The sequence below is a fragment of the Oryzias latipes genome, chromosome 9 (genome assembly GCF_053564925.1).
Source record: "Oryzias latipes strain Hd-rR chromosome 9, Olatipes_Hd-rR_3.1".
In the NCBI taxonomy this organism is placed as follows: domain Eukaryota; kingdom Metazoa; phylum Chordata; class Actinopteri; order Beloniformes; family Adrianichthyidae; genus Oryzias; species Oryzias latipes.
In genome coordinates, this window is record NC_136245.1 from 593242 (window position 1) to 614475 (window position 21234).

At 50.5% G+C, this 21234-nt stretch overlaps 2 protein-coding genes across 4 annotated transcripts in view; both read left to right on the plus strand.

Moving 5' to 3' along the window:
• Positions 1-11492, plus strand: part of fras1 (Fraser extracellular matrix complex subunit 1) — a 144409-nt gene extending 132917 nt beyond the window's left edge. For both annotated transcript variants that reach the window (XM_023958905.2, XM_023958906.2), the window contains 8 exons: positions 1369-1519; positions 1962-2069; positions 3688-3847; positions 7291-7407; positions 7780-7946; positions 8023-8228; positions 9133-9279; positions 9903-11492. In XM_023958905.2, coding sequence (XP_023814673.1) covers positions 1369-1519; positions 1962-2069; positions 3688-3847; positions 7291-7407; positions 7780-7946; positions 8023-8228; positions 9133-9279; positions 9903-10469 — 1623 coding nt within the window. In that variant the 3' untranslated portion in view covers positions 10470-11492. The remainder of the gene's footprint in view (positions 1-1368; positions 1520-1961; positions 2070-3687; positions 3848-7290; positions 7408-7779; positions 7947-8022; positions 8229-9132; positions 9280-9902) is intronic.
• Positions 11493-11599: 107 nt separating this feature from the next.
• Positions 11600-21234, plus strand: part of anxa3a (annexin A3a) — a 69925-nt gene continuing 60290 nt past the window's right edge. Inside the window, exons 1-6 of one of the 2 annotated variants that reach the window (XM_078952380.1) lie at positions 11600-11669; positions 11761-11824; positions 12269-12303; positions 12388-12441; positions 12516-12603; positions 13167-13261. In XM_078952380.1, the coding sequence (XP_078808506.1) occupies positions 12289-12303; positions 12388-12441; positions 12516-12603; positions 13167-13261 (252 nt within the window). In that variant the 5' untranslated portion in view covers positions 11600-11669; positions 11761-11824; positions 12269-12288. The remainder of the gene's footprint in view (positions 11670-11760; positions 11825-12268; positions 12304-12387; positions 12442-12515; positions 12604-13166; positions 13262-21234) is intronic. The other variant, XM_023958904.2, reaches the window with a different exon arrangement.

A 21234-nucleotide genomic window follows, 5' to 3' on the forward strand; every position in this document is an offset into this window, starting at 1 on the left:
CTAGCAGCCTTTTAAAAGAAATAGTTATTATTAAGTTTAATTTAAACAAACTAACATTAAGTTAAATAATCTCTGAATACTAACTAGTCTGACAATAAGCCTGTCCAAAGAGGAATGTTTTCAGTCTAGCTTTGAATGTAGAAACTGAGTCGGCCTCTCTTCCATGAGCTGGTAGTTTATTCCATAAGACAGGGGCTTGGTGACTAAACGCTCTACCTCCAACCGTACTTTGACTAATTCTAGGAACCACAAGCAGTCCTGCATTTTGCGAGCGAAGTGTTGTGATTGGTTGGTAAGGGACTATGAGGTCCTTAATATAGGACGGGGCCATTCCATGTAAGGCCTTATAGGTTAACAGGAGGATCTTGAACTTGATTCTGGAATCAACTGGGATCCAATGGAGTGAAACTAACACAGGAGTGATGTGATCTCTTCTGCTAGTTCCTGCTAACAATCTAGCTGCTGCGTTCTGAACAAGCTGGAGACTTCTTAAGGAACTCTTAGGACACGCTGCTAACAAGGAGTTACAGTAATCCAGCCTCGACGTAACAAATGCATGGATGAGTTTTTCAGCATCACTCTTAGAAAGTATATTTCTGATCTTAGCAATATTCCACAGGTGAAAAAAGGCAGTTCTACACGCCTGAGATATGTGAGCCTTAAATGATAAATCCTGGTCAAGTAAAACCCCAAGGTTTCTAACTGTGGAATTGGGGGCTATACTTATGCCATCCAGGGAGACTATCTGAGCAGACAGAGCATCTCTGAGGTTTTTAGGACCAAGTATAATGACCTCAGTTTTTTCTGGGTTCAAGAGGAGGTCATTAATTGTCATCCAGGTCTTGATGTCTCTGATGCAGGCGTTCAGTTTCTCTATCTGGTCATTCTGGTCAGGCTTCATGGATAAATACAACTGCGTATCGTCGGCATAACAATGAACACACACACCGACACACTCACACAGACACACATAGTCACACATGCTTTACACATTCAGTCCATTAAATATCATGAGTGTGAAATAGTTGCATTCGTGTCTTGAAAGGGAGTCAAAGAAGCAAACTCATAGAATGCTTCTATTGGATTGGTTCTGGTCTGGGTTCACAGCCGGTTCTGTAGACCTGTGGGGTGATGCTGAAACTGGAGGGTGGTTGTAGTGAAGGAGGTCAAGAGGGAGGAGGATGCAGATGGGAGGGTTAGATGGAGGCCGTTGAGGGAGAATCTCCTTTAGACCTTGAGTGAAAAAGATCCTTTGACGTTACGAGAAGTCCCAGCTCACAGCAGAGCTCTCCATTCCAGTTCAGTGGGATGCTGACCCGACCCGTCCCCCGAGGGGAACCCGGTTCAAGCACGCCTCTGTCTTTGCAGGTCCGGGACTCGGCTCAGTCCTTCCTGACGGTCCACGTTCCTCTGCACGTGTCGTACATCTATGTGACGGCGCCGCGCGGCTGGGCGTCTCTGGAGCACCACACCGAGATGGAGTTCTCCTTCTTCTACGACACAGTTCTGTGGAGAACAGGTGAGCAGGGATCCCAGCGGTCAGGGATCCCAGCGGTCAGGGATCCCAGCGGTCAGGGATCCCAGCGTTCAGGGATCCCAGCGTTCAGGGATCCCAGCGTTCAGGGATCCCAGCGGTCAGGGATCCCAGCGGTCAGGGATCCCAGCGGTCAGGGATCCCAGCGGTCAGGGATCCCGTGCTGGCGTTAGCATTACGTCTTTATTCCCCTTTCATCCAGGGAGAACATACCTCCTGGTCTCCTTCTTTAATGCCTTCATTTGGTTTGTTAGGAGAGATTTGAGGAAGTGAGTGCATCCATGAGACATCATGACTAAATCCATGTAGCTTCTGATGTAAATATTACTACGGATTACTGAAGTACTTAGACTTCATATAGACGGACTTCCAGCTGGACAAGGTGAGTAGTTCTCTGTTCCTGACGTGTGACGTTTGGCGCCTGCAGGTATCCAGACCGACAGCGTGCTCTCAGCCCGGCTGCAGATCATCCGCATCTTCATCAGAGAGGACGGACGGCTGGTCATCGAGTTTAAGACTCACGCCAAGTTCAGAGGTCGGCTAACCCTAACCCAACCCGAGTATTCTCTTTGGTGTAGAAAGGCTCATAATTTCATCTGGAAAAGGCTAAATTAATTTAAAAAGTAAAATAATGAGGTTCTTAGAGCCTGATGGACAGATGGACATCAGAGCAAAGAGGAGGTGGAGGGGGGGGGTTGACTAAAGGGAGCTAAAAGACAAAGACGTAGTTACACAACAGTTACTTTTATTGTCATTACAGCTACAAATCAGTTTTTAAAAAGTTACTATTGGATTAGACTGAAATGACAGTGAGATAAAAATAACAGTTGTGACATCATTACTCCATTACACCATTACTCTATTACACTTTTACTCCATCACTCTATTACACCATTACTCCATTACACCATTACACCATTACTCCATTACTCTATTACACCATTACTCTATTACACCATTACTCTATTACACCATTACTCTATTACACCATTACTCCATTACACCATTACTCCATTACTCTATTACACCATTACCCTATTACTCCATTACTCCATTACAACGTTACTGCGTTACTCCGTTACTCCATAACACCATTACTCCATTACACAATTACTCCATTACACCATTACTCCATGATTCAATTACACCATTACTCTATTACTCCATCACTCCATTACACCATTACTCCATTACACCATTACTCTATTACACCATTACACCATTACTCTATTGCAGCATTACTCTATTACACCATTACTCCATTACCCTATTACACCATTACTCCATTACACCATTACTTTATTACACCATTACTTTATTACACCATTACTCTATTACACCATTACTCTATTACTCCATTACTCTATTACACCATTACCCTATTACTCCATTACTCCATTACAACGTTACTGCGTTACTCCGTTACTCCATAACACCATTACTCCATTACACAATTACTCCATTACACCATTACTCCATGATTCAATTACACCATTACTCTATTACTCCATCACTCCATTACACCATTACTCCATTACACCATTACTCCATTACTCTATTACACCATTACACCATTACTCTATTGCAGCATTACTCTATTACACCATTACTCCATTACCCTATTACACCATTACTCCATTACACCATTACTTTATTACACCATTACTTTATTACACCATTACTCTATTACACCATTACTCTATTACTCCATTACTCTATTACACCATTACTCCATTACACCGTTACTCCATTACTCATTTACTCTATTACACCATTACTCCATTACCCCAGTACCCAGAAACATCAACACAACTCTCTGCGTCTCCCCGTAGTTCAACCAGCAACCGGCTTAAGTGAAACCCGGTAGTTACTCCCCCCTCTGACTGCCCCCCATCCAGGCGGTTGATGACTGTTTGAACTCACTGCAGTCGTGTTACAGCTTCATTACAACATTACAACATACATTCCAGTGACATTACAGTACAAATAGACTACGGTGTTAGCTTCATTATAGTTACTTTTAGGGGAGAATACTCTAGCATTGCAGTTTACTAAAAAAGATACCATCTGGTTCTGATTATGTACTTTTAGTTACTGTACCGTGTCATTGCAGCAGCAGCACAGGTCCATTTACGCCTCCATGTCCCCTGCAGGTCAGTTTGTTCCCGAGCACCACACCCTACCGGGTCACACGTCCCGTCTGATGGCTCCTGACCACCTGGGAGGCATCGAGTTCCACCTGAAGCTGCTGTGGAGCGCTCAGACCTTCGACTCGCCGTACCAGCTGTGGAGAGCCACCAGCTCCTACAGCAGGTACAGCAGCTACAGATGTTCCACAAGCTGCTGCATCATAATCCATAGTAGACTTGGTTCCTGAGATATGATTAAAAGCCAGTAATGCAGTTATTCACATCTTTTTAGTCCAAGTTTGGGGTTTAGTGCAGTTCAGAGGAATCCATAGTTTTGTTGTAAATTATGTTTTTAACAGTGTTGAAGAAACTCAGCATTTAACTATCAAAGGGAAGAAACCGGAGAATCACTCAAAATCTAGGACAGAAACACCAAATCGGTCGGTGAACATTTTTCCAGCTGGGAAAGACCTGCACATCCCCTCTAGAGGAGTCTAATTCCAAGAAAAAGTTCCAGCAATCTGCTCCAGCAGGCCGACACGGGGACAGAAGAGATCATTCCAAGGACAAATGAAATGGCTATTATGATAAAGCCCAATGTTAGTTGATTAGAGAGGAGTGCAGGGAGCAGATGGGTACATTCTCCTCACAACACGCAGGCCTCCAACCACCTACGACCGCCAAAGACCACCTACGACTGCCTACGACTGCCTACACCCGCAAAGACCACCTATGACTGCCTACGACCGCCAAAGACCACCTACGACTGCCTACGACTGCCTACAACCGCCAAAGACCACCTACGACTGCCTACAACCGCCAAAGACCACCTACGACCGCCAAAGACCACCTACGACCGCCAAAGACCACCTACGACTGCCTACGACCGCCAAAGACCACCTATGACTGCCTACGACCGCCAAAGACCACCTACGACTGCCTACAACCGCCAAAGACCACCTACGACTGCCTACAACCGCCAAAGACCACCTACGACTGCCTACAACCGCCAAAGACCACCTACGACTGCCTACGACTGCCTACAACCGCCAAAGACCACCTACGACTGCCTACGACCGCCAAAGACCACCTACGACCGCCATAGGCCACCTACGACCGCCAAAGACCACCTACGACTGCCTACGACCGCCTACAACTGCCAAAGTCCACCTACGACTGCCTACGACCGCCAAAGACCACCTACGACCGCCAAAGACCACCTACGACCGCCAAAGACCACCTACGACCGCCAAAGACCACCTACGACTGCCTACGACTGCCTACAACCGCCAAAGACCACCTACGACTGCCTACGACGGCCAAAGACCACCTACGACCGCCTACGACCGCCAAAGACCACCTACGACCGCCAAAGACCACCTACGACTGCCAAAGACCACCTACGACTGCCTACGACCGCCAAAGACCACCTACGACTGCCTACAACCGCCAAAGACCACCAAAGACCACCTACGACCGCCAACAACCGCCAAAGACCACCTACGACTCCCTACGACTGCCTACAACCGCCAAAGACCACCTACGACTGCCTACGACCGCCAAAGACCACCTACGACCGCAAAAGACCACAAAAGACCACCTACGACCGCCAAAGACCAACTACGACCGCCAAAGACCACCTACGACTGCCTACGACCGCCAAAGACCAACTACGACTGCCTACAACCGCCAAAGACCACCTACGACTGCCTACAACCGCCAAAGACCACCTACGACTGCCTACAACCGCCAAAGACCACCTACGACTGCCTACGACCGCCTACAACCGCCAAAGACCACCTACGACTGCCTACGACCGCCAAAGACCACCTACGACCGCCAAAGACCACCTACGACCGCCAAAGACCACCTACGACGGCCTACGACTGCCTACAACTGCCAAAGACCACCTACGACTGCCTACGACCGCCAAAGACCACCTACGACCGCCAAAGACCACCTACTACTGCCTACGACTGCCTACAACCGCCAAAGACCACCTACGACTGCCTACAACCGCCAAAGACCACCTACGACTGCCTACAACCGCCAAAGACCACCTACGACTGCCTACGACCGCCAAAGACCACCTACGACCGCCAAAGACCACCTACGACTGCCTACAACCGCCAAAGACCACCTACGACTACCTACGACCGCCAAAGACCACCTACGACCGCCAAAGACCACCTACGACCGCCAAAGACCACCTACGACTGCCTACGACCGCCAAAGACCACCTACGACCGCCAAAGACCACCTACGACCGCCAAAGACCACCTACGACCGCCAAAGACCACCTACGACCGCCAAAGACCACCTACGACTGCCTATGACCGCCAAGACCACCTACGACTGCCTACGACTGCCTACAACCGCCAAAGACCACCTACGACTGCCTACGACCGCCAAAGACCACCTACGACCGCCTATGAATGCAAACGACCACATACGACTGCCTTTTTTTTTTTTTTTTTTTTTTACAGTTTACATGTTTTGCAGACCGCATGTTTTTTACACTTTTGCAGCTGTATTTATTTAATATTTAATATTTATTTCTTTATTTAATAAGAATCTCATATTTGATAATAATTTTTCACAATAATTTTAGTTATATTTTTAATTATTTAATCTAAATGTCATCTGTCATTTGTCAATGTGATGTCCTTTATTGATGTTATATTATATAAATTATTTCTGAATGTCGTGTTGCTGCCACAGATAAATGAAATTTCCCTATTGTGGGATTAATAAAGTCATCCATCTATCTATGATAAATTAAAATCAAACTGTCACACACCTGCAGACACAGCCGTGCTCAGGAACCATTTTGGTGGATTTAACCCCCCAATCCAGTCCCTTATTGCTGAGTGTCAAGCAGGGTCCCATTTTTAATGGGTGTGACTTGGCCTGGGTTTGAACCCACAACTTTCCAGTCTCAGGGCGGACACCACAAGGCCACTGAGCGCTGATACTGATTTAATGTAATTTATTCTGACCTGTTGTCAAAGCCTTCCTATCAGGCATTTACTATGATGATGCAGCGTTTAGCCAAAACTTATTTGTTAAGACATAGTTTCTGCAGAGCGGCATGAGTTCACCTCTAAGCCTGCGCTTATTTCCCATTAAGCCTTTGTTTACACGCTCTCCTGCTAGCTTAGAGCCTCTCACACTCTCCCAAAGCGACAGACTTGGGGATACAACTCATCCAACCAGGAAAACAAAGACGTCTGCAGGTGGACGCATCAGAATGGGGCGGAGCAGGGAGACTGTGGTCCGCCCATTTCTGCAGCTGTGGAACATTTGAGAGCTTTTTCAAACTGCGTTTTTAGTCTGCTACTGATTCATTTGAATGAAGAAATACTCGAAAAAGGCAGTTTAAAGCTCAATTTTCTTTAGAAAAATGCTCCAAGAGCGTGCTAAAAGCACCAAAAACACCATTTCCATTGGAGTGGGTCTTTAAATGTCAAGACAAGTGAAGCTCAATGCTGCCACCTACTGTTTATAGATGTCAATCACAGCACATGCTTCTGGTTTCTGGTACTTTTCTACATAAACAGTCCACAGAGTCTAGAGAAGAAAAAAGCCAAATGTGGTGTCTTTTTACCAGCGCTCCTCCTTTTTCAGGAAGGACTACTCCGGAGAGTACACGGTCTTCCTGATTCCCTGCACCGTCCAGCCCACTCAGCCCTGGATCGACCCCGGCGACAAGGCCTTGTCCTGCACCGCACATGCTCCAGAGAAGTATGGCCAACGGTTGCAGGCGCTCATTCGTGATACAGCAAACCTTTGAGTTCTGCACTGGGACTGAAAAGAACTGATGAGTGAAGAGATGTTGGTAAAAAAGGGGGTGGGGTCTTATAGGTTTGCTTCTTCCTGCTGCCTTTCAAGCGATGAATCAAATTCTATTTGACACACATGTTTAATGGATTCAGTGTGTCATGTTTGTGTGTATGAATGCAGATATTATTCTGATTAAATGTCAAGCAGGCGGGAACATTCTCTGCTATTTTCCAGTGGGTTTATGAGTTAAAATGTTAAACAGATTTGATGTTTTATTGGCTTTTTTGTTTGCTCATGGGTTGCTGCCTTGACTGGCTTTGTTTCTTCTGAAAGGTTTTTGGTTCCAATCGCGTTCCAGCAGACCAACCGGCCCGTTCCCGTGGTTTACTCCCTCAACACGGAGTTCCAGCTGTGCAACAACGACAAGGTCTTCCTCATGAATCCAGCCTCTGCTGAGGTCTCCATGGCTGAGATGGACTACAAGGGAGCCTTCTCCATGGGTACGACGGGGTTGTGGGACGGCGGGGCCGCACTGTGTGGCAGAAACCCCTGTTTGACCTTTGCTGCCCCCTGCAGGCCAGACGCTGTATGGCAGGGTGATGTGGAACCCCGAGCAGAACCTGAATGCAGCCTACAAACTGCAGCTGGAGAAGGTTTACCTGTGCACAGGCCGGGACGGACACGTGCCCTTCTTTGACCCCACAGGAACGCTGTACAACGAGGGCCCGCAGTACGGCTGCATCCAGCCCAACAAGCATCTGAAGCATCGCTTCCTGCTGCTGGTACTCACATGCTGCTCACCTGTCGCCTTTCCTTCTCTGGGTTCATGAAGCGAACACGAAACCTCTTCCAAACTGAGAGAGAGGGTTATCCAAGTCTGGATCAGGAGACCCAGAAGCAGAACTGCTTTCTAACTGGGACTCTGACTTTATTTGGCATTAATTACAAAAATACAAACTGTTTCATGATGACAACGTTTGGAAAAGGGAGAGAAGCAGCCCTGCAGACACTGTTCAGACGACAAAACGTCCTCATTCAAATCTCATTTCAGAAAGAAGATGTAGTAGAAAGCCTTCATGTTCATGTCTGTTTGGTTACGTTTACAGTCTTTCAGCGGTTGACTGGAGGCTTTAGGGCAGTCTGCCTTGATCAGCACTACATGATCTGCTGCTTTTACAGGGCTATAAAAACGCACATCGGCCAGATAACTGTCTCTGGAACCGTTGGAGGTTGTGGAAGACTCCTATTAGTTTAGGTAAACCCAAACCAAACTGGAAAGCGGCTGAAGGTTCATCAAGTTCTACTGAGCAGCTGTCTGTCACATGTAACTTCCTCTATAGGGCATGTTTCCTGTTGCACAACACGTCAAAGAGCTTTACATGAAACAAATGGCAAGAAGAAAATATAGCATCATAGAGAAGGACCCCAAGACACATACAGGTCACACAAAATAAGCAGGGAGAAAAAGTCAAGCCCACGCTTTAAGTTCTCCTTTAAAACGTCCCCAGACAGGCGGGGCCGTCACAGGGGGCCCCGCCTGAAATGTGGCCCCTCACCGTGAGCTGGCATCTTTGTCTGGACCCCCACCCTAAACCTGAAAGGGTGGGGCAGCCAGCGGTCGGGCATTTCTGCTCCAGATTCAGGAGCTTCCTTTGGTTCCGATCTTCTGCCTCCTTTCTCCTGCAGGATCGCAAACAGCCGGACGTCTGCGACAGGTTTTTCCACGACGTTCCTTTCCAGGCGGAATTTGCCTCAGACGTGCCGGCGCTGCAGTCCATGACCACCATGCCGGGGGTTGACGGCTTCACCATGAAGGTGGACGCGCTTTACAAGGTGAGGGGAGTCGGTTCTCCTGCGGCAGTGAGCCTCAACGGCAGATTCTGTAAAGGCGAGCGGATGAACCGCTGAGCCTTTAGGGGGCGCTGATGGAGCTTCTGTCTGTGTAAATGTCCCATTTTCACGCAGAGCAGGTTAGAGGGTGAGACTTACGATTCTTTACAGGAGCTGATGTAATCAGCCCAGCGGCCCTGTGGTACAGTGTCCACCCTGAGACAGGAAGGTTGTGAGTTCAAATCCAGGTTTTAAAACGGGACCCAGTGCCTCCCTACTTGACGCTCGGCATTAGGAAGTTGGATTGGGGGTTAAACCACCAAATGGTTCCTGAGTGTCTGCACCTGCAGGGGAGGGGGGCAAACACCGAAGCGCCTGAAAGCTAATGGACGTTTATTGACTGTTTTGTGATTGAACTAAAAAGGGCTTTCCAAACTGCAGCAGACATTTGTAGGAAACGCCACACGAAGAAGAGGAAAAAACTCCCATCAGCGGCAGAACTGAGCCTGTGGTTCTGAGGTGGGGGCTCCATGCGGAGGCCCTGGTTGGACGGCTCAGGTCAACCCGTCGTTCAGGGTCTGGTGCTGCTTTCTTTACACCTCTGCTTCCTTATCTCTGACTGACAGGTGGAGGCGGGGCACCAGTGGTACCTGCAGGTGATCTACGTGATCAGCCCAGAGTCGCACTCCAATCCCAGAATTCAACGCTCCGTGACCTCTCTGCTGAGCCGCTCTAAACGTGACCTGGTAGACCGCAGCGGGCGGCTGATGCTGGACGAGTCCCTCATCTACGACAATGAGGGCGACCAGGTGAAGAACGGCACCAACATGAAGTCTCTCCACCTGGAGGAGCTCCCCTCTGCCACCTTCAACGCCCACCTGGGCAGCTCGGTGGGCGGGGGAGTGGCAGCCATCACGCTGCTGGTCCTGGCCCTGCTGGCTTCCTGTTTCCTGTTCCGCCGCTGCCGCCACTCCGCCAAGAGCAAGAGCTCCCAAAAACCCTACCAGGAGTATCCCCTCAACACCAAGATGGAGGTGTGCATGGACAAGTGTGTGGAGAAGAACTTCAGCAGCAAGCACTGCACGGTGAGGAACATCAACATCAACCAGGACGCCGGCAGACACACCAAAGTCAAACAGGTCAACCTAGAGGTCAAGCTCCACAACAACCTGAATGACGGCACCGAGGTCTGAGGCAGGAGAGACGGAGGGAAAGTCTCAGCTCCGGAAAGACGTTCTTCCACGGGACAAAGCCGCTCAGGAATCCACGACCTTCAGGCCGCTCCACTTCATGCTCAGCTCTGCTGCATGTCTCTGACAGCAAACATGTCACTGCTGTCAAGGTTTCCAGAGCTCCTCCTCTTCATCACGCTGAAGATGCAGCTCCTCATCCTCACGCCTGCTGCCACCACAAACCAAACACGTCTGTCAGCTCCGCCTTTCAAAGTTAATCACTGTGACTTCACAGGCAGCAGTTCTCTGGATTTCTGCGCCTGGTGTTTGTTTTCAGCTCAAAGGAGGCCTCAGAGCATCAGAGGGCTGTTTCTAAAGAAAGCTCTTCCTCCTCAGCTGTTCATCCGTCCAGAGCGTGGAAAGCTGAACACACGTGACCTTCACGTCAAGTCTCTAATGTTTGATGGCGTTCCTCTCTTCTCCGATCAAGAACAAAGGTGTCAGAGGTGGAATGAGCCGGATCAAAGACCAAAAAGCTTCAAGTGCGATTACTGTTCTTCATGAGCATCAGCTCTGCTCCAGTCCTCAGCCTTACTGTGGTGCTTAGCAAACACATCTGTCTCCTCTGCAGTAGAGGATCCATAGTGTGTTTGTGGGGAGTCAGGCGTGTTCGGGCCGAGCAGAACCGCATGAACAGAACCACGGGTTTACCTGCTGGACTCCATCACAGCTGGGTTTCCGCCCCCAAAAGACGCAGTCCTCAAATGTTTTTGGTGTTCTTCTGTGTGATGTTAGAGCCAGACTACTGTCGGACTGGAAGGTGGTTTTTCTACACTGTTTGGAAGCACTGCAATGACTAAATGACGTCTTCACTTGTGTCTTTCTGTTTGGACCTCCACCCCTTCAACTGTGTGCCTGTGGGACAAGGACGGGGGACTGTGGGACAGGACAATATTATTATTTTGTGGGGATAAATCAATGCCAAGCCTGCCTGTATCTGGTGCCTTTTTTTTTAATAATAAACTTTTTTCTGAAATAAAAAAAGCTTCCGGTGATTTTTTTCTGCTCTCTAATCTCATAGATAATCCACAAATGTACATGACGTCCTTGAATGCATCACCGTCTGCAAAAACAGGTGAGACTGGCTCCTTTGAGGAGTGCCTGTCTCCAGGTGAAGGTGTGGCAGAAAGCTGTTCAGTGCAGACAAAGATCCAGATCCAGGTAGGTCTTTTATGACGATCGCTGAGTTACAGAAACTTGAAGGGTTTTCACCTCAAAGACTGAGAGAAGGAGTGATTGTCTGCCTCTGCAGTAAACGTCCGTCTGCGTATGGTTGCAGTGGTTCACTGACTGCTGATTAGGGACCGGACCAACTCCAGATTTGTCTCAGAAGAGACCAAGATTTCAACTGCCGTCTGCTAATTGTGATGTTGAAGGTTAACCGGGACGACCCTGAGCTGTCTGCTAGTCCTGCTACCGTAGACGTAGAGGGCTTTGGGGGCTGTTGCTGGATAGAGACATGGCAGCTGCCCCCCCCATGAAGGAAGTAAATCCATAGAACTGCATGAATGAAATGTTTTAGGGCCAAACGCAGATGTCTGTACGGCTCCAGATGACTGACATCAGTTTGTCAGGAACTACATGTACTCAGTTACTATAGTACTAGCTGTACTAGAAGTACTCGTCAGTAGTGAGGACTCTCGTGTTGTCTCTGAGTTCCATCTTGGTGTTTGCTTTTGTTTTTTATGGTTTTCATTGTTTTTTTGAGTCTTTAAACTCAGAAGTTTCTGCACCTTTTTAAAAATCTCTGAAACGTTTGGCAGAATCTTCAGCTGGCATCATGGGATCCTTATTGGTAAACCAAGTTTCATTCATCACATTGATTTTAAGGTGAGCTTTCATGAAAACCTTCCCACTGAAAGTCATCCGGTTCTTTCAGGACGATTTGGAAAGTCTGGTTGAAGAGAACGCTCTTTCAACTTTTACTGCAAAAGTAGGTGTGATTTTCCTTTCTGTGATCGATGAGGAAATACTGAGACTCAAACGTTTGGATTCATCTGACTTTAGGGAGGAGAAAGAGGAACCGTCAAGCCCAAAGCAGCCTTTGATGCAGACAAGGATGCCAAAGCTCTGATAAAGGCCATGAAAGGACTCGGTACCCAAGTCTTTCCTTCACTACAGATCGCAGTTTATAGATTCAGATTATCCAAAAATCTGGTCTTGAATTTAAAAAGCTTTTCTTCAAAAGACCTAGTTGAAATGTCCATCAATTGATTAGATCATTGTTGATTTTTAAAGTAAGACATCTGTGGATTGGATTCACTTAAATCTATGTTTTGAATGTCTTAATAGAAGAAAAAAGCATTTCAAGTTTTTACATGAACAAATAAACCTTTGACATTATTCTGGATGGGACATTTATGATTCATGATATACTGTTGAGACTTTTCAGTTGATGTTCTCAATGCTAATTGTGTGGAAACGTTTCATCGTCAGTGGAGGAACTGTGTGGAGATTTTGTCCCAAGGCTTTTGCCGTATTTGAAATAAATACAGTAGATATTTACAGCTGGTGAACTGACCAGAGTTACAAATATGGTAATAAGCCAGTTCTAAGTCTGTCCCTGCAACAAACAAAAGACGCTCCGTGTCAACGTTTTAGACGATTACTGATCGGCTGTGATGTTCACGTCTGCTTTGACTCTTCTGAATCCTAAAGGTACGAACGAGAAGATGCTGACGGACGTCCTGGCCGACAGAAGCAGCGCTCAGCGGCAGCTCATCTGCACGGCGTATCAGAAGGCCACGGGCAGAGTCAGTCCTTCAGTCGTCCACAGGAAGCTTGTTAACCTTTTGTTTCCTCCTAAAGGCAAACACGACAAACCGCACGACACGACAAACCGCACGACACGACAAACCGCACGACACGTCAAACCGCACGACACGTCAAACCGCACGACACGTCAAACCGCACGACACGTCAAACCGCAGGACACGTCAAACCGCACGACACGTCAAACCGCACGACACGACAAACCGCACGACACGTCAAACCGCACGACACATAAAACCGCACGACACGTCAAACCGCACGACACGTCAAACCGCACGACACGTCAAACCGCACGACACGTCAAACCGCACGACACGTCGAACCGCAGGACACGTCAAACCGCACGACATGTCAAACCGTACGACACGACAAACCGCACGACACGTCAAACCGCACGACACGACAAACCACACGACACGTCAAACCGCACGATACGTCAAACCACACGACAAACCGCACGATACGACAAACCACACGACACGTCAAACCATACGACAAGTCAAACCGCACGACACGTCAAACCACACGACAAACCGCACGACACGACAAACGACAAGACACAACAAACCGCACGACACGTCAAACCACACGTCAAACCGCACGACACGACAAACGACAAGACACGACAAACCATACGACATGTCAAACCGCACGACACGGCAAACCACACGACAAACCGCACGACAAACCACAAGACACAACAAACCATACAGCACGCCAAACCGCACGACACGTCAAACCACACGACAAACCGCACGACACGACAAACCACAAGACACGACAAACCATACGACACGTCAAACCACACGTCAAACCGCACGACACGACAAACCGCACAACAAACCACACGACAAACTGCACGTCAAACCGAATGACACGTCAAACCACACGACACGTCAAACCGCACGACACGACAAACCGCACGAGACGTCAGACCGCACGACTCGTCAAACCGCAGGACACGTCAAACCGCACGACACGACAAACCGCACGACACGTCAAACCGCACGACACGTCGAACCGCAGGACACGTCAAACCGCACGACACGACAAACCGCACGACAAACCGCACGACAAACCGCACGACACGTCAAACCGAATGACACGTCAAACCGCAGGACTCGACAAACCGCACGACACGTCAAACCAAATGACACGTCAAACCGCAGGACTCGACAAACCGCACGACACGTCAAACCGCACGACACGTCAAACCGCACGACACGTCGAACCGCAGGACACGTCAAATCACACGACACGTCGAACCGCACGACACGTCAAACCGCACGACACGTCGAACCGCACGACACGTCAGACCGCACGACTCGTCAAACCGCAGGACACGTCAAACCGCACGACACGACAAACCGCACGACACGTCAAACCGCACGACACGTCGAACCGCAGGACACGTCAAACCGCACGACACGACAAACCGCACGACAAACCGCACGACAAACCGCACGACACGTCAAACCGAATGACACGTCAAACCGCAGGACTCGACAAACCGCACGACACGTCAAACCAAATGACACGTCAAACCGCAGGACTCGACAAACCGCACGACACGACAAACCGCACGACACGTCAAACCGCACGACACGTCGAACCGCAGGACACGTCAAACCGCACGACACGACAAACCGCACGACAAACCGCACGACAAACCGCACGACACGTCAAACCGAATGACACGTCAAACCGCAGGACTCGACAAACCGCACGACACGTCAAACCGAATGACACGTCAAACCGCAGGACTCGACAAACCGCACGACACGTCAAACCGAATGACACGTCAAACCGCAGGACTCGACAAACCGCACGACACGTCAAACCAAATGACACGTCAAACCGCAGGACTCGACAAACCGCACGACACGTCAAACCAAATGACACGTCAAACCGCAGGACACGTCAAACCGAATGACTCGTCAAACCGCACGACATGTCAAACGACACGACAAACCGCACGACACGACAAACCCACGACACGTCAAACCGAATGACACGTCAGACCGCACGACTCGTCAAACCGCAGGACGCGTCAAACCGCACGACACGACAAACCGCACGACACGTCAAACCGCACGACACGTCGAACCGCAGGACACGTCAAACCGCACGACACGTCAAACCGCACGACACGTCAAACCGCACGTCAAACCACACGACACGTCAAACCGCAGGACACGTCAAACCGCACGACATGTCAAACGACACGACAAACCGCACGACACGACAAACCGCACAACACGTCAAACCGAATGACACGTCAAACCGCAGGACACGACAAACCGCACGACACGTCAAACCGAATGACACGTCAAACCGCAGGACACGTCAAACCGAATGACACGTCAAACCGCAGGACACGTCAAACCGCACGACATGTCAAACGACACGACAAACCGCACGACACGACAAACCCACGACACGTCAAACCGAATGACACGACAAACCGCACGACACGACAAACCGCACGACATGTCAAACCGCACGACACGTCAAACCGCACGTCAAACCACACGACACGTCAAACCGCACGACACGTCGAACCGCAGGACACGTCAAACCGCACGACATGTCAAACCGTACGACACGACAAACCGCACGACACGTCAAACCGCACGACACGACAAACCGCACGACACGTCAAACCGCACGACACGTCAGACCGCACGACAAGTCAGGCTGCACGACACACCGCACGACACGTCAAACCGAATGACACGTCAAACCGCACGACACGTCAAACCGTACAACAAACCCCACGACACGTCAAACCGCAGGACACGTCAAACCGAATGACACGTCAAACCGCAGGACACGTCAAACCGCACGACATGTCAAACGACACGACAAACCGCACGACAAACCGCACGACACGACAAACGACAAGACACGACAAACCATACTACATGTCAAACCGCACGACACGTCAAACCACACGACAAACCGCACGACAAACCACAAGACACAACAAACCATACGGCACGTCAAACCGCACGACACGTCAAACCACACGACAAACCGCACGACACGACAAACCACAAGACACGACAAACCATACGACACGTCAAACCACACGTCAAACCGCACGACACGACAAACCGCACAACAAACCACACGACAAACTGCACGTCAAACCGAATGACACGTCAAACAACACGACACGTCAAACCGCACGACACGACAAACCACACGACAAACCGCACGACACGTCAGACCGCACGACTCGTCAAACCGCACGACACGTCAAACCGAATGACACGTCAAGCCGCACGACACGACAAACCGTACGACACGTCAAACCGCACGACATGTCAAACCGCACGACACGTCGAACCGCAGGACACGTCAAACCGCACGACATGTCAAACCGTACGACACGACAAACCGCACGACACGTCAAACCGCACGACACGACAAACCACACGACACGTCAAACCGCACGATACGTCAAACCACACGACAAACCGCACGATACGACAAACCACACGACACGTCAAACCATACGACAAGTCAAACCGCACGACACGTCAAACCACACGTCAAACCGCAGGACTCGACAAACCGCACGACACGTCAAACCGAATGACACGTCAAACCACACGACAAACCGCACGATACGACAAACCACACGACACGTCAAACCATACGACAAGTCAAACCGCACGACACGTCAAACCACACGTCAAACCGCAGGACTCGACAAACCGCACGACACGTCAAACCGAATGACACGTCAAACCGCAGGACACGTCAAACCGAATGACACGTCAAACCGCAGGACACGTCAAACCGCACGACATGTCAAACGACACGACAAACCGCACGACACGACAAACCCACGACACGTCAAACCGAATGACACGACAAACCGCACGACATGACAAACCGCACGACACGTCAAACCGCACGACACGTCAAACCGCACGACACGTCAAACCGCACGTCAAACCACACGACACGTCAAACCGCACGACACGTCGAACCGCAGGACACGTCAAACCGCACGACATGTCAAACCGTACAAATCGACAAACCGCACGACACGTCAAACCGCACGACACGACAAACCACACGACACGTCAAACCGCACGACACGTCAAACCACACGACACGTCAAACCGCACGTCAAACCACACGACACGTCAAACCGCACGACACGTCGAACCGCAGGACACGTCAAACCGCACGACATGTCAAACCGTACGACACGACAAACCGCACGACACGTCAAACCGCACGACACGACAAACCACACGACACGTCAAACCGCACGACACGTCAAACCACACGACAAACCGCACGATACGACAAACCACACGACACGTCAAACCATACGACACGTCAAACCGCACGACACGTCAAACCACACGACAAACCGCACGACACGACAAACGACAAGACACAAAAAACCGCACGACACGTCAAACCACACGTCAAACCGCACGACACGACAAACGACAAGACACGACAAACCATACGACATGTCAAACCGCACGACACGTCAAACCACACAACAAACCGCACGACAAACCACAAGACACAACAAACCATACGGCACGTCAAACCGCACGACACGTCAAACCACACGACAAACCGCACGACACGACAAACCACAAGACACGACAAACCATTCGACACGTCAAATCACACGTCAAACCGCACGACACGACAAACCGCACAACAAACCACACGACAAACTGCACGTCAAACCGAATGACACGTCAAACCACACGACACGTCAAACCGCACGACACGACAAACCGCACGAGACGTCAGACCGCACGACTCGTCAAACCGCAGGACACGTCAAACCGCACGACACGACAAACCGCACGACACGTCAAACCGCACGACACGTCGAACCGCAGGACACGTCAAACCGCACGACACGACAAACCGCACGACAAACCGCACGACAAACCGCACGACACGTCAAACCGAATGACACGTCAAACCGCAGGACTCGACAAACCGCACGACACGTCAAACCAAATGACACGTCAAACCGCAGGACTCGACAAACCGCACGACACGTCAAACCGCACGACACGTCAAACCGCACGACACGTCGAACCGCAGGACACGTCAAACCACACGACACGTCAAACCGCACGACACGACAAACCGCACGACACGTCAAACCGCACGACTCGTCAAACCGCAGGACACGTCAAACCGCACGACACGACAAACCGCACGACACGTCAAACCGCACGACACGTCGAACCGCAGGACACGTCAAACCGCACGACACGACAAACCGCACGACAAACCGCACGACAAACCGCACGACACGTCAAACCGAATGACACGTCAAACCGCAGGACTCGACAAACCGCACGACACGTCAAACCAAATGACACGTCAAACCGCAGGACTCGACAAACCGCACGACACGACAAACCGCACGACACGTCAAACCGCACGACACGTCGAACCGCAGGACACGTCAAACCGCACGACACGACAAACCGCACGACAAACCGCACGACAAACCGCACGACACGTCAAACCGAATGACACGTCAAACCGCAGGACTCGACAAACCGCACGACACGTCAAACCGAATGACACGTCAAACCGCAGGACTCGACAAACCGCACGACACGTCAAACCGAATGACACGTCAAACCGCAGGACTCGACAAACCGCACGACACGTCAAACCAAATGACACGTCAAACCGCAGGACACGTCAAACCGAATGACTCGTCAAACCGCACGACATGTCAAACGACACGACAAACCGCACGACACGACAAACCGCAGGACACGTCGAACCGCAGGACACGTCAAACCGCACGACACGACAAACCGCACGACACGTCAAACCGCACGACACGTCAAACCGCACGTCAAACCACACGACACGTCAAACCGCACGACACGTCAAACCGCAGGACACGTCAAACCGCACGACATGTCAAACGACACGACAAACCGCACGACACGACAAACCGCACAACACGTCAAACCGAATGACACGTCAAACCGCAGGACACGACAAACCGCACGACACGTCAAACCGAATGACACGTCAAACCGCAGGACACGTCAAACCGAATGACACGTCAAACCGCAGGACACGTCAAACCGCACGACATGTCAAACGACACGACAAACCGCACGACACGACAAACCCACGACACGTCAAACCGAATGACACGACAAACCGCACGACACGACAAACCGCACGACATGTCAAACCGCACGACACGTCAAACCGCACGTCAAACCACACGACACGTCAAACCGCACGACACGTCGAACCGCAGGACACGTCAAACCGCACGACATGTCAAACCGTACGACACGACAAACCGCACGACACGTCAAACCGCACGACACGACAAACCGCACGACACGTCAAACCGCACGACACGTCAGACCGCACGACAAGTCAGGCTGCACGACACACCGCACGACACGTCAAACCGAATGACACGTCAAACCGCACGACACGTCAAACCGTACAACAAACCCCACGACACGTCAAACCGCAGGACACGTCAAACCGAATGACACGTCAAACCGCAGGACACGTCAAACCGCACGACATGTCAAACGACACGACAAACCGCACGACAAACCGCACGACACGACAAACGACAAGACACGACAAACCATACTACATGTCAAACCGCACGACACGTCAAACCACACGACAAACCGCACGACAAACCACAAGACACAACAAACCATACGGCACGTCAAACCGCAGGACTCGACAAACCGCACGACACGTCAAACCGAATGACACGTCAAACCGCAGGACTCGACAAACCGCACGACACGTCAAACCGAATGACACGTCAAACCGCAGGACTCGACAAACCGCACGACACGTCAAACCAAATGACACGTCAAACCGCAGGACACGTCAAACCGAATGACATGTCAAACGACACGACAAACCACACGACAAACCCACGACACGTCAAACCGAATGACACGACAAACCGCACGACACGACAAACCGCACGACATGTCAAACCGCACGACACGTCAAACCGCACGTCAAACCACACGACACGTCAAACCGCACGACACGTCGAACCGCAGGACACGTCAAACCGCACGACATGTCAAACCGTACGACACGACAAACCGCACGACACGTCAAACCGCACGACACGACAAACCGCACGACACGTCAAACCGCACGACACGTCAGACCGCACGACAAGTCAGGCTGCACGACACACCGCACGACACGTCAAACCGAATGACACGTCAAACCGCACGACACGTCAAACCGTACAACAAACCCCACGACACGTCAAACGGCAGGACACGTCAAACCGAATGACACGTCAAACCGCAGGACACGTCAAACCGCACGACATGTCAAACGACACGACAAACCGCACGACAAACCGCACGACACGACAAACGACAAGACACGACAAACCATACTACATGTCAAACCGCACGACACGTCAAACCACACGACAAACCGCACGACAAACCACAAGACACAACAAACCATACGGCACGTCAAACCGCACGACACGTCAAACCACACGACAAACCGCACGACACGACAAACCACAAGACACGACAAACCATACGACACGTCAAACCACACGTCAAACCGCACGACACGACAAACCGCACAACAAACCACACGACAAACTGCACGTCAAACCGAATGACACGTCAAACAACACGACACGTCAAACCGCACGACACGACAAACCACACGACAAACCGCACGACACGTCAGACCGCACGACTCGTCAAACCGCACGACACGTCAAACCGAATGACACGTCAAGCCGCACGACACGACAAACCGTACGACACGTCAAACCGCACGACATGTCAAACCGCACGACACGTCGAACCGCAGGACACGTCAAACCGCACGACATGTCAAACCGTACGACACGACAAACCGCACGACACGTCAAACCGCACGACACGACAAACCACAC